At 40.9% G+C, this 25,248-nt stretch overlaps 1 protein-coding gene across 10 annotated transcripts in view; it reads left to right on the top strand.

The window, feature by feature from the left end:
• The window catches only part of EHBP1 (EH domain binding protein 1), a 410,447-nt gene that overhangs the window by 222,012 nt on the left and 163,187 nt on the right, over positions 1–25,248 (top strand). For 6 of the 10 annotated variants that reach the window (XM_084623076.1, XM_084623077.1, XM_084623080.1 and 3 more), the window contains exons 6-9: positions 1,795–1,976; positions 6,653–6,792; positions 16,934–17,038; positions 17,723–17,845. In XM_084623076.1, the coding sequence (XP_084479202.1) occupies positions 1,795–1,976; positions 6,653–6,792; positions 16,934–17,038; positions 17,723–17,845 (550 nt within the window). The remainder of the gene's footprint in view (positions 1–1,794; positions 1,977–6,652; positions 6,793–16,933; positions 17,039–17,722; positions 17,846–25,248) is intronic. The other 4 variants (XM_084623074.1, XM_084623082.1, XM_084623081.1 and 1 more) reach the window with 1 other exon arrangement.

Raw genomic sequence — 25,248 nt, 5'->3', positions numbered from 1 at the left:
ATTAAAAATACTTTAAGCTATTAGCTAAGTAAAGGTTTAGCCAATTGTTTAAAATTAAAAATTGCATCCAGACCATAAACAGAAAAATCTGAAACTTGCAAATATAGAAATATAAAACAGCCCTCTTTCAAGGTTTTGAATGAAAACAACTGATCTTCAGTGATACTGTTAGACTGCAGTGTTGTAATAAAGGCAAAGAATTATTATGCAAGGTACATGTTCTTGTTCAGAAGCAAACTGCTTATTCGGATTTGTGTAGAGAACAAACAAAAAAATATTGTGCCAGTTCTCACGCATTACTTTCAGAACAGATGCTGCAGTAAATCTTGAATCCTAAATTAGTTGTAGTATTTAGCTATTGTAAAGGTACAGTACAATAACAGTTTATTGTTGTTCATATCAGTAATAGATTGAAACTCCCTCATCATACTCTTCATTTTACACATTGTCAGAACCTTGGACCTTAATCTCTTTCTTTGATTGACAGTCGTGGCCAGGGAAAGAGCACTTGTATTGTTTGCGATAGTCGCATCTGTTCAACTTGATTCAGTTGAGAGTATTTGCATATTCTTAAGTATTTCTTCTGAGAGGGCCTAAATCCTTCTCAAGTGTTTGATGCATTTTTGAAATTCATTCATAAGGTAGCTACATGCACTAATAGTTCTGTATAATATTCCTGTGCATAATCTGACCGATAAGGCTAGTTTTTTAAACAAGGTATTCTTTGGGGATGACATATTACATTCTGACTTATTCTACTGGGCAGAAATGTCAAGTACTTCGAAAAAGGGATGCTTGAATGTTTTGATTGAATTAGTAGTCTTTATTCAAGACAAATTGCAGACCGCAGTAAAATGTAGTTTTATTGTGAGAACATTTTTCAAAAGTTAACAGCAGTTTCTTCCCCCCCGCCCCCATTAGAACTTGATGTACATATCATTTCTTTTCTGTTATGCTGAGGGTTAGAGACAAAACTGTGTAGTAGATTCTTAGAGGTAGTTTAGATTAATTTATATCTGAATTCTTTAGAACACCTCTATCTTCATATGTGAATCAGGCTTTGATCTTACTCTAATTTTTTCTCTCCCAAAGATTTTATAGACATTCTAGAAATACTGTCAATCTTAACGTCAGAAATCTGCAACTCAGGTTGTACATGTACTATGCTTGTTAGAAAGAAAATAGCTTTGAAAAATATTTCAACATTAAACTCAATGCTTAAACTCCTAGTAGCAGCTCAAAATAGTACTTATCTACTTAATATTGCATAGTACTTTGTGTTTTTCAAAGCAACATAGAAATATTAATTTTCAATATTAATTTTCACTGTTCTTCTGTGTGGTGAGTAAGTACCATCAGCCCTGTTTTCCAGAGTGGAAATTGGAGTATGAACCTGCAAATGGAGTTGCATGGGTAGAGTCTTATGCCCACGCAGAGTCCCATTGACCTCAGGGAGCGTAAGAGTCCACCATGTGAATCGTAGTGCAGGATCTAAACCTTAGTGATTTAAGGGCTGATGATAAGGCCCACTGAACACAATTAAAAGATTCCCATTGTCTTCGGATCAGGCCCTTTGTGACTGAGCCAGGTTTAGAACTGAGGAGTTTCTGTCTCCCAGGTACTACTCAATCCACTGGACCACTCTGCCTCTCCACTGGAGAAAAGAATGAGGTCGATCTATTTGGTAGTTTTTTTTCTTCTTCTTTATGAAACTGCTGGTTTCTGTGTTACAACTCTTCACCTCTTTATTTTATGTTTTAAAGTTATTTCATGTTGGTTTATGTTTACTTTCAGGAATCACCTTCTGGACGCAGAAAAGCACTTGCCACCAGCAGCATCAACATGAAGCAATATGCAAGCCCCATGCCTACACAGACAGATGTCAAGTTAAAATTCAAGCCTTTATCTAAGAAAGTTGTATCTGCCACCCTTCAGTTCTCATTATCATGTATTTTCCTGAGGGAAGGAAAAGCTACGTAAGTTTGTCACCAGATAGGCTGCTTTGTGTTGCCTTTCAAAGACCTCTTTGGGTAGCGAGCACTCTAGCTGTATAGAGTGGCAGGAGTTGAGAGTATCCTTCAGCATACCAATCATTCCTGTCATACTTTGTTTCTGAGGCTGAGTAAACGTAATTTCTTACTCTGACTATAGTTTACTGTTCTTCAGATCAAGACATTTTCTTCTACCGTATTAATACGTTAAAAAGCAGCTGCCTAAAAATATTCTCAGCTTTGAAAGGGAGCAGGTGGGGGAGGAGGATATAGAGTGCAACATCAGTGCTCAGCTAGAGACATCCCTAGCATCCACCCACACAGAGAACCAAAACTTGTTGATGGGTGAGGATGGAGTATAAGACGTAGACAGAGGGAGCATTCTTGGGTTGATCAGGAGAACGTCCAGTGAAGCCAGCTCACTTGAGCATTGATCTTCCCATTCTCCCTGCAGAGCTGTTGCTTTGCGCACGTACACACACACACCTGTGTACACATGCACGTACACACACGCATGTACACACACACACCTTGCTTACCTCAGCAGCTTTCAGAGAAGAGGAAGAAATTAATGATCTTTCCAGATCATCTTTCCCTCCTCATTTTATTTGTAGGTTTCCAGGCACTGCATCCCTTGTTTTGAGATGGGCTTGGGTAGAGTGGCTGGCAAGTGTTACAAATTGAGTCAAATGCCCGTACTTGGGCATTCACCAGACTGCTGTGAGGGATCAAGCCATGGAATTATAGGTGTTCTTAGCTTGCTTGGGCAGAGTCTTAGCACTGTCCTTGGCTTTGCATCTTCAGCATTCACTCCTGGAGCAGACTTCTTATCTGATACCCCTCTTGGCAGTGGGGACCCCCCCTTATCCAACTGTCTAGACCACAGGTGGCTAAACCGTGGCTCATGAGCTACATGCAGCTCTTACAGTTAAAGTGCGGCTCGCGGAGCTGCCAGTGCTCTCCCATTCTCCACCTACCAGACTGGAGGGGAGCTCGGGACTTCAGCCCGTGGGGCACGCCTGCTGGGGCATGGCTCGTGAACTTGTGAAGATTATCGTATGCAGCTCGGAGGGTCAGTAAGTTTGACCATCCTTGATCTAGACCCTGAAACTAGTGCTGGCTCCTCCAAACTTCCCCTGCAGCTCTTGCACATTGCCCAGAATCCTACGTAAGGTGTGAGCTGTCTGGTTTACAGTTTCCGTTCTGGGACATGTGATAAGTGTAGCACCTCACACATGCAGATACACTTCGCAGAGGATTCTAAAATACCATTTTTCATTACTTAACAGAGAGAAAGCACCAGAGAGCACAGCTCATTTAGAAAACAACAAACATCCTGAACATAGTGCCCCTCACTCTAGTTCTCCCTTCAGTTGGAGTCCTTGGGGGACTGTCTATAGTTCAGGGAGGCAGGGTTCCCCTATGCCTCATCAGGATTCTGCAGCAGCTTCTCTCTGCTTGAGCTGGTGAAAATGGCTGAAGACCCCAAATAGACAAGCTCCTGGCCTTTTATAACTTTCTAGTCCCTCTGTCATTTGATGCCTGGATCAGGTGCTCAGACCCCCTACTTTGTTGCCAGGCAGCCTCTCCCCACACAAACCAATTCTTCTGGATGGGAGGCCACCTGTTGTTTAGGATGTTTGTCTTTGAATCGAGGACCAACCAGATTAATGACCCTCTGTTGTCCGCCTTATATCAGTACCCTTTGGAATTTCAGTCCAACATGGAGGTAAAAGGACAACAGAGAAATGCAAAATGGCATTTGCACCTTGGTAAAAATACATATAGAGAGTTCATAATCTCACACAGAATTGTACAAATTCCCCAAATCATCCCAGCAAACTAGCCCCTTTTTTCTCTCTTTCTTCCTCATGGCAGAATATAGGGCTGGCAGGATAGAGAGGCAATAGGACAGGGAGACTATTGCTAAGGTGGTCTATTTCACATGCTAATTTTTTTCAGGAATGTTAACAGCCTGTGGGCAGCTTTGGCTGTCTTGATGGTATCTGTGGATCCTTCCCAGCCTTATATATCACACTTTTCTACCCCAGAACTGTTTTTGGTACAGGGATTTCCAAACTGTTTCTTCATGTGGGCCAGATTTTGGCACAGAGATTTTCACAGACCACCTATCCTTCCACTCACAATTACACAGACAACTTTCTCTCCCATTTGCCATCTCATAACATCCCTTTGGAAACTACTGACTGTACTGACATGTAAAAATACTAGAAAAGTATTGTATTTATAGCTGTTGTTTAATACAATTTAGCAGCTGGAAATGAGGGAAAGGAGCCATCAGCTGGTTACCAGCCTCCTCTTGCACTATCAACAGGGAACCTCTGTCTTAGACTGCTCGACAATGGTGTTAGACTGATTCATGAAAACAAATCTCTTCAGGACAGCACTTAAGCATGTGCTTAAATTGTATTGAAATTGATGGGACTCAAGAATATACTTAAAGTTAAGCATGGGGTGAGCTTAAGTAAGGGGTTCTCATTACAAATTTTTTGGTGGCCTCAGAGTACGGCCACCAACTCTTGCTGGTGGTCATGCTGACAATTTTTCCTAAAATACTTAATTAACTTTAGGAAAAACAAATAAATATGCACATATACATGTCCAAATCATTGTAATTTATTTATGTAGGGGTTTTTTCACACTCAGTAATAAAAATAATTTACAGTTTCTATTCTTTACTGGACCTAAACAGAATAGAAACACAAATAAGGCACTTTGCATGTTCTAGTCTTTTTGTTGTTGTTGTTTGTTTTGCTTTTTTGGTTGTGCTTTTTTTTCTTTTTCTAAGACTTGCTAGCTGGTAAGTCTTCTGCTGTGAAAAGTAATATTTGTATGTTTGTTAATATCACTTTTCACAGCAGACTTACTCAGCTACGGCAAGCCCTGGGACAAATTAAGCCCTGAATGGGGAGGCGGACAGGGAGGCAGCGGGGCTCAGGGAAAAACAGGTGGGATGGAACAAGGATGAAGAGAAAGTTGCAGGATTAGCTTTTATCTCCTCATAGCCATTGTAACTTTGTAAAGTGAGGTTCAGAATCCTCATATCTGTTCTAGACTGGGTTTTATGCTTTTCTAGGGAAAATAATATAACCTGCTACACCCTGACACCAAGGTCCTTTATGAGCTTTATAGTTTTCTTTGCTCCCGGTCTTCGTTGTCTCCAGAGGAATAGTGAACCTGTAATTTATATCCAGTTGTAAAATGTGGTATTCTGGCTGTGCTGATGCTACATTTCATTTAATTTGTTTGGTTAAAGACTAGAATTGAACTTATTAATTATCCAGACAGGGAGAGTAACATTTGAGGATTGTCCTTCTCAGTATGGTTAGTTGATAGGTTCTTATCTTGGAACTTTCCCCCTCACAGCTACTAGAAGATTCTCTAGTTATCAGTTGCCAATGTACGGAATTTTCTGTGAAGACTATTTGAAACCAGTAAGAGAGGGACCTTTGTGATTTCTTGGATATTTATTAGTATTAATAATTATTATTTATCTTACAGTGACACTTGGAGGCATCAACTAAGATCAGGGTCCCATTGTGCTATGTGCTTTTCAGATATATAGGAAGAGACTATCCCTGCCCCAAAGAGCTCACAATTTATTTAGTACTGAACTCATTGAGACTATGCAGATGTGTAAAGTTACTCGTGTAAATTTTTATGCAGGATTTGGGCCTGGTTTGTACTTGATCTTTAGTTTACTGCCATATAGGATGGCTTTTAAAGTAACCTTGTACCATTGTCATGAAAATATATGAGCCCAGGCACAAAATCAGTGCACCCTATTTTACCATGGTTAACTCGTAACATGGAGAGGGGGAAATTAATGATATTTTTTACTTACCTATTTTTAAAGAATTTGCTTTGGGCAAGTAAGTGAATAGACTACTATTGATTAAACAATAGAAAGGTATTAAAATAGTTTAAAAAAATTGAGTCCAACCATGCTTCGAGAATGACACTGTGAACTTGAAGACACATTGGTTGCTATGGAAATAGCACTTTAGAACATTCACTGCTTTAAATCTTTTGTCTGCAGCCATGTTTTCATCAAGATTCGGTTGTAATCCACACTGTAGTGGTGCATTTGTGCAAGGGCAGTAATTGGCCCATAATTTATAAACATTTTTCTTGTTTATGTACTCGTGCATTTAGGAAAGAAACTCTAGTTCACCGACAGTAGTGTGAGTCTGAGGAGAAGGTGGTGGTTCATAGGCACTAGGTCTGACCAAAAACCCTCAGCTTATATTGAACGACCCCCAAAGGGAATAAATTACTGTTCCGTATAACTTCAGGACTGATTTAAAAAATTGTAAGAGGAGAGGATTAAATTGACCCTTAATGAAAGCATTTTTTGCTTTTTAAGTTTTTGGCAATGGAAACTTGTAATCTATAAATTAACAGTATGAACATATATATTCATTTCTTGTTCTTATAAATATTCTCAAGACTACTTCCAAAGCCCATCAAAGTCAACTGAAGGCTATCCCTTGACTTCAAAAGGTTTTCGAGCAGGCCCTTAGTAAAGAAAAGGAAACTTCTTTTTGAAAAAATAGTATTTCCCTAAAATACTATCAAATGTGACTTGAACAGTATTGCCTTTTAATGATTTGTTTGATGTATTGGAATTTGTGGTATAGAGATGAAGACATGCAGAGCCTGGCTAGTTTGATGAGTATGAAGCAAGCCGACATTGGAAATTTAGATGATTTTGAGGAAGACAATGAAGAAGATGAAGAGAACAGAGTGAATCAGGAGGAAAAGGCTGCAAAAATTACAGGTTGGTCTTGTCACAAAGGGACATAAATAAAATATTTTTTCCCTATAATCAGGAAAGTTCCATGGATTTTATTCTTCTATTTTGTGAATATGCTTTCTTATAAAATAGCAATTTAGGATAATCCAATTGCATATGTCCTGATAATACAACTACACATGAGGCTAATTTTTGTGAACATCAGAGACTTGATTTCTTTGTATCGCATTTTCAGAAGGGGAAGCCAAGGAGAGGTGTAAACAGAGCAGTAGAAGGACAGGAAAAGAGATGGGAACAATCAGGAGGGGAGAAAACAAGAGAGAAAGGGCAGAAATGGATAGAGAGGCCAAATTTGATCATCAGCAAGCAGGAGACTGCTCCGAGGCAGGACCCAATCAGGTTCCCCATAGTGAAAACAGTCTAAAGAATGTTCTGCATTAGATAACTGAGCTATTTCAAGTTACATATTATAGCTAAATGGTTATTGAACTTCTTGACCCCAAAGGGTTTAGTGTGTCCAGGGTGGCTAGTGTGGTGAGTGCAAATAAGATCAGCATGTCCAAACACAAAGATTCCTCCTACGATTGTTATGCCTGTGTATTGTGGCCCCTGTCCCACAATTTCAGGCACAGCTCTCTCCTTTCTGAATTTATGCGTTTCAAGGGTTGAACATATACTGATTAAAGATGACCTGCAAAGGATTAAAATAGATTGGGTTGTATAAAGACGATGTTAAACATTTAGTTTGTGTGGTTTTTTGGTTTGGTTTGGTTTTTTTTGAAATGTGTAAGTCATGCTTGTTTTTTCCCTGAGAAATATCAGGAAAGTCAGGACAGGTCTTCTCTGATGGACTTGTTGGGGGTCTGAAATGAAAGCTGTCTCTCTTCTCAGCTCTTACCTGAACAATGAAGATGATGAATTGTTAAGAGTTCTTCTCCTTGCTATTCAAGCATTTGAGTTCAATAAAAATGTCTAATGTAAGAAAAGATTCCAGAAGAGGAAAGATGCCTTTCATGTGCCCTCCATCAGTCATAAAGAGGAAAAAAAAAAGGCACAAACACATCCCCTTGTGTATCAGGTTACTTTAAATAAAAAAAGAAAAGAAAAAAGTTAATCTAAATAATTGAATGCCATGTGGTTTTAATAAGATGGGTGAGAGGGTGCCAAGTGGAGCCAAGACCAGCCATGTAATGACTTAGCTGCTGTGTTGGGCCTGTATGGAACAGGATGGCATCTGGGGTTGACTGACAGGTTGCAGAAATGGTTCTCTTGAGTTATCGAGGGCTATTCCTGAGTGTCACAAGAAGTATTGTGGGATTGCATTGGGAAGACTAATTGAATCATTGGAGTTGCATCATTGTTCTTCTAGTCCTCATTAGCACTGAAATGGGTCAGGGAAAAGCAGCTATGACTACTTGGATCTAGTGGTACTTAGAACACCCTTGAAACATTGCAATCACTTTTGTTTAGCTTCTAGACTACTTCAGTTTCTGGTTTAAGGCTTTGATCCTAATCTTTAAAGCCCCAAGCAGGTCAGGACCCAGATATGTCAGTGACCTGATCTCCATCCATGCTCTACTTTTCTGTGACAGTGCAGTTCACAAAGCCCAGGACGAAATGTGTGAGAGACTAAGATAAAGCATTCTTGGTTAAGGGATGGAATACGACCAGGCTGATCACCTTTAGGACATGCTGCAAGATCCATCTCTGAGAGGAAGCTTTTCCACCATATCCAGAAGGATTTAGGTACATGTACAAAACAGATAAACTATAATCAAGAACAAAAACGCCACAAACCTGAAGCAAGGCCTCCTATAATTAGGGGAAAGAGAAGAGCAGAAAGCTCCATAAAGCCCACTAAAGATCGTGGGGGCAGACCAACTTTATCTAGGGAATACCAAGATATTACTGTGATGGTGCAACAGAAAACCCATATGTAGAAAGGCTGACAGATGCAGAGTGCCAGCTTCTGGCTCCCATTTCTATCCCTTTTGCATTGTTCCACTCAAGGGGGATGGAGAGCTTCTCTAACAGGCCAGCCAGGGATTCCTGTGATGTAGGGGGAGTCCCCAGCTGGTCTAAAGCCAGTGTAGTTAAGTCTATGCCATCCACTTTACTTTGCCAAGTGTAGGGCGTTCCTGGGAGGGCCTAGTGTAGCTTACAGCTGCTTAAAGCTGCTTTTTCTCTCCTCCACACACTTACCCTGAATCCTGCACCAGTCGCAGCTTGGACCCACGGTTCTGGCCCAGATAGCGTTCCCGCTCTCTGAACTGGTGATATAAATACCAAGCTTATCTGTTGAAACAAACCTTCTGAATGGCTACTTGGAAGGCAGAAGGATGAATGCCTTTGAGCAAAGAGTATTCCATATCCAGTGAGTACTCAGACTGAGATTTTTCAGGTTTCGGTTTCTTACCAGGCAAAACCAGTCTGTTTTTTGTTGTTGTTGTAAATGTTGCACTCTAGGGCTATGTTTACACTACGGCTTATGCTGGCGTAAACTCTAGTGTGCACAGTGCTATGGCGGCGGGAGAGTTTCTCCCACCAACAGCTTCTGCCGCTCAAGGGGGTGGGTTTTTCATGCCAACAGGAGAGCTCTCTCCCGTCGGTGTAGAGTGTCTTCACCACATGCACTGTGTGGCACAGCTGTACCAGTGCAGCAGCAGTGCTGTAAGTGTGGGCATGTCCTAAGACCCACAGGTAAAAAGCCTGAGAGGAAAAGGTCGGCCTCAGAGACCGTTTTGGCTTGTGCTGCAACTGCTGAACTGTGCCATTAGCTGAACATCTCCTGTTTGAAAGAGGTGAAAAAGGGAATTGGGCAGTAAGAGGGAGGGTGGAGGAGAAGAATGGGTAGATGAAATAGCATAAAGAAAGGACAATAAGTAATCAGGAAAAAGTAAATATTACAGTCCTGTTCCAATATCTATTGAAACCAATGTAAAGACGCCCACGGACTTCGATGGAAGTTGGATTGGGTCCTAAAAGCGCTACAGTAAATGTACTGAAAGGGGAAAGAATTGAAACTCCAGGGAAAACTAAAAACCAAAGGAGGAAAATATCTGCAGTAGAAAAAGAGATTGGAAACATGGGGTTAGACCAGAAGGCACAGCTATTTTGAAAAATGTTCATGATTTTAGAAAAAGTGAAAAAATATAGAAAGAGGGAAGAGAAAACAAAGTTGAAGAGGTAGTATGGCACTATAAAAATCAGACTTTTGAAAATTACATTTACAGAACCATTTAAAGCTAATTTAAAGCTAATTGAGAATAAGTGCTGTCACCCACTTTGAACACTTGTTTTCTGCCTACATTTTCTCATACATTGCCTGGTTAGGTTATTGCAAAACAAGGATTCCTGACTGTTCTTAACTTCTCTATATATGTTTTCCCAACTGTAAAATAGGGGTAGTAACACTAACTACTTCACAGGGTGTTTTGTGGATTAATTAGTTAATGTTTGTAAGAGCTTTGAAGATGTAAAGTAGCATACATCAAATATGTAGCATACTACAAATAGTAGTATTAAGTGTTGCCATACTTTTGCCTCAAGGTCTAATCACTCAGAGAGCTCTCTCTTTCATTGTCTGGAGATTGAAAGATAGCTGTACTGAAGGATGTATATGTAGAATTAATTCTGAGGATTTTATTGCAAACTCTGTTCCTTTTACAGAATCCTGTGAGCATTGGATTTGGGTCAACATGTGGCTGTAATATAAATAAATAATTGTAATTTCATTATCATGGCAGTTAGTGACCCATTCAATAGATGATAGATGAGGGGAGTAAAGAGATTGATCTCTGTTCTATTCCTAGCTCTGCCCTGATTTGGTGTGTGACTTCGGGTGTCACTGAACTTGTGTATGCTTCAGTTTCTTCATCTATAGAATGAGGAAAGCACCTCTCGAAAGCAGTTTGGCATCTGCAGGTTGAAAGCACAATATGAGAACTGAATGTAATAAAAATTGTTGTCACAGAATTGACCCTAAAGTTGAGGTTGCGATAGGCTTTCCATTCTTAGCCCTGTGGGACAGCAGACATGTCCACACCACTACCCAGCAGCTGCAGTAGGGCTGTTTGTATTAGCCTATGTAAATCCTGTTGGGACAAACCCCACAGGAAGTACCATCTCGGAAGGACAAACTGATAGCTTCCCTGATTGGCCCAGGCACCCTATTTAAGCCCAAGAGGAGTTCCAGGAAGTGTCTGTACAACAAGATGGTCTCCCCTGCCAGTTGTAGTAGCAGACCCGCCTCTTGGCTTGATCTTGGACTCCTGACCCTAGGTTCCTCACTCTGTCTTTGACTCCTGGTTCCTGACACCATTCCTGGCCTCTGACTGCCACTGCTCAAACCACTGGACTTGTCCATCACTGCTCTGACCACAAGACCTGACCGCCCAAGCCACAATTGTGACACCCTATTGTCATTACACAGTAACTTAAAAAAAAAAAAAAAATCCATGAGCCTGAAAATATCTCATGCTTAGTCACAGCCTGGCTTTTTAATTTAATTTTATTTTTTTTTAACATTTTAACAGAAGTCCACTTAACTACTCTGTGTTATGTGAACTTGAAAAAATAACATACATGTTCCTGTTTGTAATGTAAAGTTACAAACTTTTTAGCTACCGTGTAATTTAAAGAGAGAGATTTTAAAATTGCAGAATTGTCATACGTAAGCCTTAATGAGCACCAGTTCCGTTGACATACTTAAGACATTTGATTCATGATTAAGAAAATTAGTACAGCTATGCATGCTTTATTTCGTCACTTAATGTTTCTGAATAGGCACCCAAGCCCTCATGCAGCAATTAATAGTATGCTGACTTCTGCACCTGCACAGAGACCTGTTGACTTCGCTGGTGTTCCACATGTACTCAGCAGTCTGCCCAGATGTGATCAGTTGTGGAGTCTTGAGCCCACGTGTACTTCAAGCAGAGATCTCTGAAGAATCACACACTGTAATACTGATCATCCCAACCTTCTGACACCTTTACTACTCTTTAATAGCACTTAACCACACAAAAAGTCCTATTTACTTCAGTGGGTTACTTGCAGACGAAGATAATGTGAGTGTGTAGATAATGAGATGTACAAAAGAGGATATAGGCCATAGATTCCTATGCTTCCCATTTCAACGCTCCAAATATAATATAGACCATGTTATCCTGTACTGAGAGACAGTGAAATGCATAAAGGTGTTTAGGGTAGCAGATGGGACCAGATGATTCAAACCACATCAAAGAATTCAATGTTTGCACCCTGTTTAAACTAGTCATTTGTTCATAGTTATGCTTTATAAGCTTATATTCTGCTTTTCATTTCAGTAAAGAAATACATCTATCAGTCTGTTTTGAGTCCAAAAGAAATCTCAGAATGTAGCTACTACATCTTTCAGATCTCCAGCAAGTCTTTGTATGCTGAAGCTGAACAAGAAGGAGCTTAAGACTCTTAAGCTGACTGATTTCAAATTGACTACTTTTAAGTCCTATAAAACCAAGGCTGTTTAGGAAGCTAATCTGGTTGAGATGTGTTCTGGGATGGCTGCACCATCTTAAGAATAGACTGTACTGCATCTTCCTACTTGGAAATCAGTTACATATTTATATGGAAGAGTTAGTATGTCTTTGCAAAACATTCAAATCTAAGATTTTTAGTAAAGCAGCTTTTGGCTATATGTCTTAAATATTTAGAGATTCTGTACCAGATCCTTGCTCTGCTTTTGGCTTCTTTGCACCAAAGCATAGTGCGTGGTTTATGTCCAGTGGAAAGGAGTGGTCAAGGAATCTCTGCATCCCACCAGCGTCCAGTTGTAAGAACATCCCCTGATGAGTAAGGCTATGTTTTAGTCATGGGTATTTTTAGTAAAAGTCATTTACAGGTCACTGGCAGTAAACAAAAAATCATGGCCTGTGACCCATCCATGACTTGTACTATATACGCCTGACTAAATCGGGAGGAGGGTTGGCCCAGGGACACCGCGGATGCTGGGGGGATGGCCCAGGACCCCTGAGGCTGCTGGGGGGGATGGGGGTTGGCAGGGCTGTCAGGCTCCCTACCCGGCTCCGTGCCTCCCAGAAGTGGTGACATCACCCTCCGTCAGTTCCTAGGCAGAGACATGGCCAGGCAGCTCTTCCTGCTACCTCTGTTCCGAGTGCCGACTCTACAGCTTCCATTGGCTGGGAACTGCGGCCAATGGGAGTTGTGGGGGTGGTGCCTGCAGGCAGAGACAGCACACAGAGCCCCCTGGCCACACCTCTGCCTAGGAGCCGAGGGATGTCGCTGCTTCTGTGGAGCCTCCCTGAGGTAAGCACCGCCCAGAGCCCTCGCGCCCTCCTGCGCCTCAGCCCTGAGCCCCCCACCCAAACTCCTGCTGCTGCTGGGGGAGGCAGGTGTGGTAGCCCACGACTGCTCCAGCAGCGGTGGCGGGTGCGGCTGGCCTAGGGGCTGCCTGAGCTGCTCAGGCGGCCCATGGGCCAGCTGCACTGGCCACTGCAGATGTCACGGAGGTCCCGGAAAGTCATGTTGTCCCGTGACACACTCACAGCTTTACTGATGAGCTATGGGCAGCCAGCACCAGTTAGAGCAGTGGTTCCCAAACTTTAACAACCAGTGAACCCCTTGCACTAAAATGTCTAGTCTCTTGAACCTCCTCTTAAAAATGAATATTTCCAGGGATTTACCTGAATATAAATTATAAAAGCAGTGATCTTGGAAATATAAAATTCCTTTTTATGACCTGCTTATTACATGCTATTTATTATTATTTATTATTTATCCTTACAGTATTTTTATTACATTATGAAAACGGCAACACTCTTCCAAGATCTCACTTTCATAGCTTGTATCACTTTGAATAAGCCTATTATCAGACAAGGCTCCTATGTTTCATCAAGGAGTATCAGATGTGAAACAGCATTAAGGTATTTAAGAAGCCAACTCAAAGAGTTCTTCTTACACAAGCATTCAGGTCTTGAGCAGTCCAGGCAAACAACACGTTACCACAAAGTTTAAACTTCTTCTTCATAATAATTTTAAAAACAATACTCGCTGCCTATTTAATTTTAAAAACAGCAAAAAATATCCACCTCCCTTTCCATTTCTTATAAGGATTCTTGAAGTTTAAATCATCTCAGTGTGATAGATATGCTTGCTTTGATCTGCTTAGTTCTTGGAAGTCCAGGGGCTCTGGGCTGCTGACCCCGTGCTGCCCGGGGTTCCTAGGGACAGTTCTGTCCGCCATTAGGGAATTTTTTCCCGAGAACCCCAGTTGGGGAACCATTGAGTTAGAGCAACTGTAACCGTGCCTCAGTGGGTCACAACTGAGGATGCCAAATTCAGGAAGAACTGCTGAGAAACAGGGCAAACACAACCCATATCTTTCATAAGATATACCAAATCAGCCACAAAAGTAAACTCCTATTTCACCACACTGGCTAACAAGAACTCATAAAAGCAGTTTCCTTTGGCATTCCAGTTCTTATGTCACCACTAAAAACACTGGATTCAGAGATGAGTGGTTCCTTACAAACAGTCTCATCAAATGAAAGGTTCTGATCCCAAAGGACCAGCCACACACCCACGTCAATATATAACTTGGATCTTACCCAAAAATCACACTGATGCCAATCCTTTAGTATTTAAAATCTAAAGGTTTATTCATAAAAAGAAAGAAAGGTGAGAATTAAAGTTGGTTAAAAGAATCAAATACATACAGTAATTGCAAAGTTCTTGGTTCAGGCTAGTAGCAGTGATGAAATAAACTGTTGGCTTAGTAAGTCTCTGGTTGCTTCCAAATCATTGAAAGGACCTCATTCCCAGGGTGAGAATGCTCCCATTAGTGTAAGTCCGCAGTCCAGAGATCTGAGCAGGACAGGGGCAAAATGGAGGTGTTTCCAGGGCCATTTATATCCTCTGCCATGTGGATGGAAACCCATTGTTTCAAACAAAAACCTCAGCACAGGTAGTGGAGAATCACAGGTGACCAGATAGTGTTTGGAGTCACATGGGCAAGTCACATGTTCGTCCCCATTTTGCTCAGTCATTGCAGGAAGCCATTACCAATATTCCAGACAGCACATTTATAGGACAGTCCACTCAGTGTAGATGGGTGTCTCCCATGGTCCATTGTGAGTTGAGTCCTTTTGATGGGCCACTCAATTAGAATAGTCCCTCCAAGATGTGCTGGCTAACTATCTTGTGGGCGTTACCCCAGAAGCAAACATTTGAAATCCAGGTAGAGAGCCAATATTCATAACTTCAAATACAAAAATGATACATGCATAGACATAGCATAATCCTAATCAGCAAATCATAACCTTTTCATAGACATCTTAGGTGCCACATCTTATACAAGATTTGTTTCAAATATATAATAGTGGTTGCAACAATGATCTATATAGTCATATTTTGATCCGATACCATCACAGCAACACTGATGTTGCTCAATTTTCACCTGTCTGTGATTTGTTACTTTTCTTATCAGTTTGGAAAATAGAGATTTCTATTTGAGCAACTTTATTTTCCAGTGGTAGTTTTACTTTTCCCAGACTATATACAAACTATATACAGTGTAGTTAAGGTTGAGTACATATCAGTAACTTAAGGGTAAAACATTCCAAGATCATAGAATATCAGGGTTGGAAGGGACCTCAGGAGATCATCTAGTCCAACCCCCTGCTCAAAGCAGGGCCAATCCCCAATTTTTGCCCCAGATCCCTCAATGGCCCCCTCAAGGGCTGAGCTCAGAACTCTGGGTTTAGCAGGCCAATGCTCAAACCACTGAGCTATCACTCCACCCAATCTCAAAAGCCTTTTCTCCACCTTGTGATGACAATTGTATGACATTACCATACAATTCTGCTTAATGCATAATAATTCATAGTCCTATATTGAACTCATTTTTAAAGATGTATTAGATTATTATTTTTTTAACTCATGTTTTTTCTACAAGGTCGAGTAAATACTGTAAATTTGGGAGGATACACTGTATCCTTCATCTGTAATTGGTTGAATCCCTGCTTTAAATGCAAACTCAACTCAAGCTTAATTATGGAGTCATGAGTGGTGCTTCCATAATACTTTCTTCACTGTTTTTAGTATTTTGTTTGATCGTAAATTGGTGGCATACGAATTGCCATTGCTTTTCCTATTGTTTTATCATCATGTCTTAATTTCTTCCAAGCATCATTTTAAGCAAGTGCACAAAGCCTCAAACAGGGGTTCTCAAACTGGGGGTCGGGCCCCCTCAGGGGGTGGTAAGGTTATTACTTGGGGGGTCCCGAGCTGTCAGCCTCCACCCCAAACCCCACTTTGCCTCCAGCATTTCTAATGATGTTAAATATATAAAAAAGTGGTTCTGATTTATAAGGAGGGGTCACACTCAGAGGCTTGCTGTGTGAAAGGGGTCACCAGTACTAAAGTTTGAGAACCACTGGCCTAAAAGTAACAGTACACAGATTATCTTAACTACATTAAGGTTCCTTTTGAGTTATTTGGTTCTGTTTTAAAATGTTGGTTTCAGAGCTATTCCCAAAGGGCCAGATCCTGCCCTTAAATCGCCTCGCCATCTATCCAATGAGTAAGGTATTACTGAGAATAAAAATGGCAGAATCGGGCCCTAAATTACTGCAGCCTGTTTTGTTCCATACTATGTTTAATGACCATGTTGTTTACAATTATTATTAAATTGGGTGTATCTTAGGTGGAAAATTGATAGAGATTGGTTCTTAATGAGGCATAATCAAAGTGTATATGCTGTAGCCTCAAACTTTTTGTATTAAGCTGACTTTATACTATTAATTTCAAGTTTTACTTACCAACAGGAAAACTGTTAAAATAATTATATTTAGCATACCTAGTTTTTGGATTAATGTCTGTGTTCATTTTAAGTTTTTTGTCAATCTTGAGACTGCTGGTCGCGGGCACCCATCAAAAATTTTTCAGTGTGTACCTTATTGTGTTCCTTCTTGTTAAAATAGTGCTGAAGTGTTCCATACAGGTGCATAAGTGTATTGTATATCACTGTAATGATTCATTCTGAATGTATTCTTTTCATTAACAATAAGTGTCCTCTCTTTCCCTGTTTCTCTAGTAATAGCATGCTTTCTACAGCTTTTTCTTTAAATAACCCTACCTTACATTTGTCTTGACTGGCTTCTGTTTACAGAAATTGTAAACCAGTTGAATGCTCTGAGCAGCTTAGATGAAGATCAAGATGACTGCATAAAGCAAGCAAATATGCCTTCAGCTAAATCAGCCAGTTCCTCTGAAGGTCTATGAGCTTTCCTCCTTTCTTTCTGTTTCTGATTGTCTGTATTTACTGTGACCTGTTACCTTTTGACTTCTGCTTGTATTCAGCTGTCAGTTTTATCATTGTGCTTTCCATCCAATGTGATTTTCAGTAATTTGCAGCACATCCAACAGGTAACAACATGATAGAGTGTCTCTCTTCAGCCACTGCATTGTCACATGATTGTGAATAGGAAAGAAAAACCACATCATTAAAACACAATTTGTGCAGTGAATAATGCCTAACTATTATAACTTGACAAAAAGTTCCTTCTCTGACTTTACATGAATGTTGCATGCAAAGAAGAGAATTGACAGTGAACGAATATACGAATCATTCATATTTTGAAATCAAGTTGCTATATTTATCTTTCTAGATCCACTGCAAAATTTATTGAATCAAATTAGGTCCAGAAGGCCGCTGTGGCAGTGTAGTGGATTAGTACTCATAAGTGAACATCTATTTTATTCAATTAATTTCTTCTGGCTGGAAACATTGGTGTGCTACAAAATACATTAGTTTAGTTCTGCACTTGGTGATGTGGTCCAGTTCACTGTTCTCATGGACCACTGGTGTGAATTTTCTGAATTTGAAATGTGTTTTGTGAACAGTTAATATCCAGGGCTGGCTGTGACCACACTGAATCAATACTTCATTTTTTTCTAGAACTCATCAACAAGCTTAATTTTTTGGATGAAGAGGAACAAGAATTGGCCAATTCCAGTTCGAATCCATTTGAAGACCCTGATGCAGCAGAATTAAACCCATTCGAAGATCCTGATGCAGAAGGTGGTGAATTCATTTTCACACAATTAATCATTATTTACAGACTCATTAATGAAGCATAACTTTTTTTTCCTAAGGTTACAAACTAAAATGGTTGTTCTGGTAAAAACTAACATTATTACATGCACCCAGGCAGCAGTATCAGGAATGTTAATTGTCAATGGAAACTGAACATCTGCTTCTCCAATGATATGTCAAATTGAGGCTTCTTCTCTCTTCGTCTAGTGGTTCCACTAAATAGTGATTGTCTAATGGTAGGGATAATGCCAGAATTCTGGCCAAATAACACATTTGCAATCTTACAGTAGCTGCCGTACCGCTGGGCATATGCCTTTTTTTAATCACACCATGACAACACTAGAATGCAATTAATTGTTCTGAAGTTGTTTGGAGTTGTTAGTGTGTGAAAATTGCCATATAAAGTCAGTGTATATAGAGTACAACAAAACATAGTAACAAATATATAAAATATGTGAATGAAAATAGTGCTTCCAAAAGGTGCCAGATTGACAAATGTGGAGCCTGAAGCCTTCTACCTAGGCACAAAGAGGATCGTCAGGGAAAATTTCCCCATGCTCCCTGTCACGGATCCACAGGTCCGGTGCTCTTGAACAGCTCTGGAACAGTCCCTGGCAGGAATCCCTTTAGTAGCCCAGACCTACTTTAGGGTCACACTCCCACTAGGGAAAGCCACTTGGTTTACCGCCTCCTTAGACTGAACCTCGGAGCCTTCAGCTTCACACTGGGAGCTCCCTTCAGTGAGTCCACCTGAGTTGGACACCTGAGAGAGACTTGTACACCCCAAGCAAGCAATGCACCTCCACCTTCCTTAAACTGGAGTGACTCTCAGCCAGCGTTGTAAAAGCAGAAGGGTTTATTAGGTGCCCAAACACAGCGTAGAAAGTCCTCGGTTAACATAGAGAACAGAAAGTAACAGCATAGTCCTTGATCAGTCCCAGAGCACAGAGCCCTCTTGACCCCTCTTCAGTCCCATTCCAGGAACATCTCCTGCTTCCAGCAGCCCACACTTAACAACCCCACAAGGCCCCTCCTCATTCCTTGTTCCTGTTCCCAGGCAAACATTGTCACCTGGCTCTGCTCCTTTGTTCTCCAATTGGTTATACCTGGATGGCTTCCTGCAGAGGGCTGGCCATCCATGGTCGCTAGTTGCCATATGCCAAATGTCTGGGCAGGCCATTGCCTTCTTGGGCTCTCCAGGGGCATGGGGACCCAGGTCCCAGACAGCGAGGCATCAATCACCCCTGTATCTCTGGGTCTCTGCAAAGAGTCAACAACCTTTTCCCACCATGTAGTTAATCAGGCATCACATAGGGAAAACTGAGGCACGCACACAATATTGATACAAAATATTAAGAAAAATTCCCACTCTGTCACACTCTCCCATCAGTGTACCTTAATTCTGACCTGAGAGCCATCTCTAAGGGTAAGAAGATTGTTCAGCTGCCATGCCCACTCAGCCCTTGAGCTCTCTGATTGGTGCCCGTTAGCGGAGTGGTAACTAGGTGAGTGGATTGAAACCTACCAAACTCATTTCACACAGGTCACTGACCAGCTTTCATATAGTGACAGTTGTTGGTCATTATCAGCCTGGGCTAGGCTTGGCAACATAAAAGTGAAAAGCAATTACGAATCCACTGAACTACCCAGTCCATGTTCCCCTCTTTATGTTTCTGATAGAAGTTTAAAATGCTGCTGTTTGGTTGTTATTGGTAATAGAAATAATAAACATATTTTCATAAGACATTCTGTGAAGGAGTGGACAAAAAGACCACTGGACCAATCCTGAGTGCTCCCCTTTGTTTTGTACAGTTTCCAAATGCTTCTTTCTTCCCGTATTTCTCTACCCCTTTTTTTAAAAGCCCTTACTCGCTGACATTTCACGCTTCATTTGGTCCTTTATAAACATATATGTGTTTTGTAACCTTTTCATGAAGTAATCTTACCTAACCCCTTTTTTGCTGCCAATTTTATCGTTTTCAGATCTTGTTCTTTGGGTTTATGAAGCTTACTTGCTTCTAACATTTTGCAAATGTGTAGCGCTTATTTGGATCGGTTTTTACAATTCCTTTTATCACTATAAAATCCAGCTGGGTCACTAAAATCACCTTCCCATTGAAATAGGACCATCTCCTACCTCTTTTTAAAACGTATCCCTCTGAGGCCTTGAAGTTTTGATAAATCTTTGTAGCATGTTCAATCAATTATACCCTTCATTGGTTTCAGAGTAGCAGCCGTGTTAGTCTGTATTCGCAAAAAGAAAAGGAGGACTTGTGGCACCTTAGAGACTAACAAATATATTTGAGCATAAGCTTTCGTGAGCTACAGCTCACTTCATCGGATGCATCGGATGCTGTAGCTCACGAAAGCTTATGCTCAAATATATTTGTTAGTCTCTAAGGTGCCACAAGTCCTCCTTTTCTTTTTGCTTTATTGGTTTATAATTAGGTCATTGTTCCTGGCAGTACAGGGAAATAACACCTTATTCTATTCTTTTTCTTATACTTCCCTCATCACCGTAGCATCTGAGCACCTTTCAGTCGTGCATTAAGTAACGCTGTCACATGTGGTTCATTCTGTCTCTCCTCCATCCCCCGCTGGGGAGGATTGTGCATGCAGTGTAATGTCTTGGTACGCTTGGCTTTTGGTATTTTTAAAAAAATGTGTATGCCGCTGTATGTGTGTTATAGAATGCATGTGCAATTTGCACTGGGAAAGAAAGGTCGTCAGGTTTGTGATGGGTCTTAGTTCCTGTGGGAACTTAGCATCTGATTCTGCAGATACTTAACTGCCAGGCATAATGCATACTTCTGTGAGAAGTTCCCGTCAGTGGAGCCATGCCAGGTACAGTTGGCAGGAGCTGGTGCAAAAGCGGGCAGTGTGTCAATTGTAAATAGTACATCAATCTGTTCTTTTGTCTCTCCTACCTTTGCAGGTTTATTACTTGGCTACTCAGAATTATTGTGGGTTTGACCCTTGGTGTGCCAAGTTGCAGCTCAGTAGCAGATATAATTATTATTACCCATTTAAAGACTTTAAAACCAACAAAATATTGAATTGATTCAAACTACGAACAGGAGCCTAAATTTTCAAAATGATTATGGGTGTCTCAATTTTTGAATCCCCAATTTGAAATAACCCAACATGGCTTGATTTTTCAAGGGCAGATGTTCACCATTTCTGACACCCTTTAAGATGTCCCAAGTTGAGTCCCCAAAAATTGAGACACCCAAGATCACTAGTCACTTTTGAAAATTAAGACAGCTGTCCTTACCTAGAAAGTATGCAGCTTTCAAAATTAGGTATTGAGTTATTATCCCATAATATAATTTGATCTGGATTGACATTGTTTTCTAAAGAGTGAAATGTTTTCTGAAGGCTTTGACAAATGGCCACAGAATGTTTTACATTTACTGGCCAGTCTTGAAGGGTTTAAGAGACCCATCATTGGTACAGATGTAGGGTTCAGGAAGGTCTGGAATTCCAGAGTGGAGCCAATGTTGACCTTTCTCAGACCTCTGTGGTTTGCCTGTGACTTGTCCCTCTGTTGCAAGGTCCGTTTCTTTGCACCAGGGGGTGGGAGGCTGAGAGGACCCTCTCTCAATGCCTCCATGAAGATGGAGAAAAATAAATAGGAATCCAGGATTGTTAGTATGGGAGAGAGGGAGAAGAAGGAGAGAAATAAGAGCCAAGTTTAACTAGGCGCCTGCCACTGTCTGGAAAACCCTATACTTATCTGCAGAGTTGCAAGCTGCAAGGAGACCTGAAAATGATTTTGACAAAGTTCCATCAGTTTTAGCATATGTGTGAAATAAATTAAATCTTTTAACTAATTGTATGGTGGAGGTTCTTCTCAGCCTGGCATTTTAGGGTGCTCTACGTATTGGGCTACATCCTGTCGTCCATACTCAGACAACTAATGGGAGTGAAAACCCTAGTAAGGGGTGCAGAATTTGGCCCATAATGTTGAAGCTGAGGGGACTTGCAGAAACTATTTGTATTTTTCATTAAATTCTATGAAATAAAAAACAAATATGTAAAGCCTTGTTTTCAGGAGACGCTGTCAAGCTAATTTTTAAAAAATAGTGTAAAGCATACTTTTAAAAGATATTGTTTTCCTGCATGTCTTTTCTTTCAGGATTTTCCCTAATATGCTTTTTGATTCTGCAGTGCAAATTTTAAAAGAATTCCTGAACGCTTACACCCTAACAGAAGCAAAACTGCACACAGACTGTGTCTCATCATGAAATGCTTAAACAGTACTACATTAAAGCGCTCTAGGGAACCTTTAGTGCATACTGGTTGTGTCTACATGGACCAATTAATGTGCAACACGTTACTGTGCTTTAGATATCCCCCCGCCATGTACCCCATTACACCACTGTGTAGACATGCCCTATGATAATTACAAGGCTGCCCAGTGCTGTGAGGAGATTGAATCTAGGACAGATGGGCAAGAGAGGCAGGTGGTTCTGCCAGATGCCTGGATTGCCTTATTTCGAAAAGGCTGTCCTTTGTTGATGCAAACATCTGCTGGGTGTATAGCTCACTAGGGGGTAAGTCTCCAACAGGAGTCAAAACTCTTGGACCTGCAGAAGGAGCCGGGGTGAGAAACAGAGGTACTGAAGCCAGGGACCCTGTCTTGTGATAGTGAGGCAGTAAGCCTCCGTGTCTAACACTAAATTAGTACATTTCCAGAGAGACTGTGTAAAAATCAGAGGTGTTACACAATGTGGAACCATGACATAGTCATAGGGGTCTACTCTTTTGGACTCAGTTGCAGGGTTGGTTCTTGTGCACTCCCATGAGAAAATATTTAAGAGCTAAAAATAATTTTAAAATAGAAAAGGCTTTGGTTAAAAATTAGGCAAAGGTTCAACATAAATAATACAACTTGAACTAATAATTAAGGCTACGATTTAGTCACGGGTATTTTTAGTAAAGGTCACAGGCAATAACCAAAAAGTCACGGCCAGTGACCTGTCCCTGACTTTTACTAAAAATACGCCTAACTAAATCTTACCTGCTGAGAGGAGGGGGCAGTGCTCCAATGGACGCTGCTGCTCCTGGTGTGGGGGCCCAGGGCCCCACCACTGCTGCTCCGGGGGGCATGGCCCATGACCCCACTGTCCTTGCCGCTCCTGCGGGCTAGGGGTGGCCCTGGGCTTTGCCACCACTGCTGCTTCTCTAGGTAGGGGCAGCCTGGGCACCGCTGCTGGTCCCGGACTGCTGCTCCAAGGACCAGTTGCCTGGGGCCACCGGAGCAGCAGTGCGGCTGGCCCCAGGGGCTCCCCAACTGCTTGGGCGAGCAGCCCTGGGGTCAGCCGCTGCAGCTGCGGAATCCGTGACCTCCGTGAAAGATTCGCAGCCTTACTAATAAGGCATATGTCTATCATCACCCTTCCTATTTTCTTCATAGAATCATAGAATAGAATCATAGAATATCAGGGTGGAAGGGACCTCAGGAGGTCATCTAGTCCAACCCCCTGCTCAGAGCAGGACCAATCCCCAATTAAATCATCCCAGCCAGGGCTTTGTCGAGCCTGACCTTAAAAACTTCGAAGGAAGGAGATTCTACCACCTCCCTAGGTAACGCATTCCAGTGTTTCACCACCCTCCTAGTGAAAAAGTTTTTCCTAATATCCAACCTAAACCTCTCCCACTGCAACTTGAGACCATTACTCCTTGTTCTGTCCTCTTCTACCACTGAGAATAGTCTAGAACCATCCTCTCTGGAACCACCTCTCAGGTAGTTGAAAGCAGCTATCAAATCCCCCCTCATTCTTCTTTTCTGCAGACTAAACAATCCCAGTTCCCTCAGCCTCTCCTCATAGTTCATGTGTTCCAGACCCCTAATCATTTTTGTTGCCAAAATCATATGTTGCATCGCATTACCCTCGTTCCCTTTGTATGTTTATCTTTTGAGGCCAGGTCCCACAAGCATGACAGCGTGGCTGTGGTTCAGTAAATCACATAAATACATGAGTAGCTGTAAGCGTTGAGTCACTGATTTCAGTGGTCATACTCATGTCCTTAAAACTACGTACATACTTAACACGTTCTTGGATTGAGGCCATAAGCCTGTAAGCTCTTGGGAGTGGGTCTCTTTTTTCATATGTGTTTCGACAGGACCCTGATCCTGTCACGGCATTTGGGTGCTACCGCAATATAACTAATATCATTGAACGTCTTTTTTTAACTTAGAAGAAATGAAAAATTATATTTAAAAAATTAGGGCTCTGACACAAGCTGGCAGAAGCCAGGAAAATCAAATCGAAGACTGACTATACACTGAGTTGCAACATATGAGTGATTTCACATACTACATTGTTACAAGACTCTTGCTTGACCTCAGTACAATAGTTTGTTGTTCTGAAATAAAGTCTCAGCAATAACTCTGGATTCCTTTGCTTCGGTCAGTTTACCTTTAATCCTTTAGCATTATTATAATGTGCCTTTCTCTGTTTGAATCCAGTTAGACTGAAGTTATTAAAACTATTTAAAAACTTTTCTTCTAAGCCAAAACTTTAATGTTACTTTATATTACTAAAGGGAGATGTAACGCTTCCTTTTTAGCTTTATGTAGGATTAGTAACATATGTACAGCCCAGATTTTTTTTTTACTGTAACAACATTAAACTCAAAAATTCTGAATAATTAGTTAATGTTTGTAAAGGATTATATGAGTGCTAAGTATTGTCACTAGTGATTGATTGTTTATAAGTCTAAAAATAACTTTTTTTCAAGCACCCCTTTCTTGCCTCTCATCCATTTTTTTTAATCCAGGGCATCAATTATCTTTATTCAAGTCTCATTTTAAACACCAACCTTTAATTTGGAGCAATGTTAAATGCCTTTTGAAAATGTAAATACAGCTAAATCTACTAACTATTGAATACAGTAGAGCTAAATTTAACTACGGTATATGTTAGATTGCATTGGTTTCACTCAAGGAAAAATAGATTGCAGATCACATTAAGATTTTTAAAGGGATTTTTGTATGTAAAGTGCCTGAATAATCATTGGTAGTTGGAAACACTCCATAATTAAGAGGTATAGAATATAGTAATAAAATGTCATATATATTCACCAGATAGAACCTGCAGTACAATTTAGTGAAGTCCATTTTTTGTGCTGTTGATCTTGTCCTTAATCATACAAGTGTGCTTATCTTCTCTGTACCCATCTTCAGTTTAAATAAGGCTGGGACAGTTATATGATCTGTAGGTCTCATTCCTTTATTGTGGGAAATACATAGTTAATCCCTTTTTATTCTCACCTCTTCTGACAGTAGCAATATTTCAGAGTGGGCAGATGAGTTCTCTTCTGAGACAGACAGCCGTGAAAGGGCCTGTAACAAAATATGCTCTTATACCTCTTGGAATTCA

The sequence above is a fragment of the Lepidochelys olivacea genome, assembly GCF_965140295.1.
Source record: "Lepidochelys olivacea isolate rLepOli2 genome assembly, chromosome: 3".
NCBI lineage: Eukaryota > Metazoa > Chordata > Testudines > Cheloniidae > Lepidochelys > Lepidochelys olivacea.
Note: the sequence above shows the minus strand (reverse complement) of the source record. Positions and strands in the feature narration are given on the sequence as shown.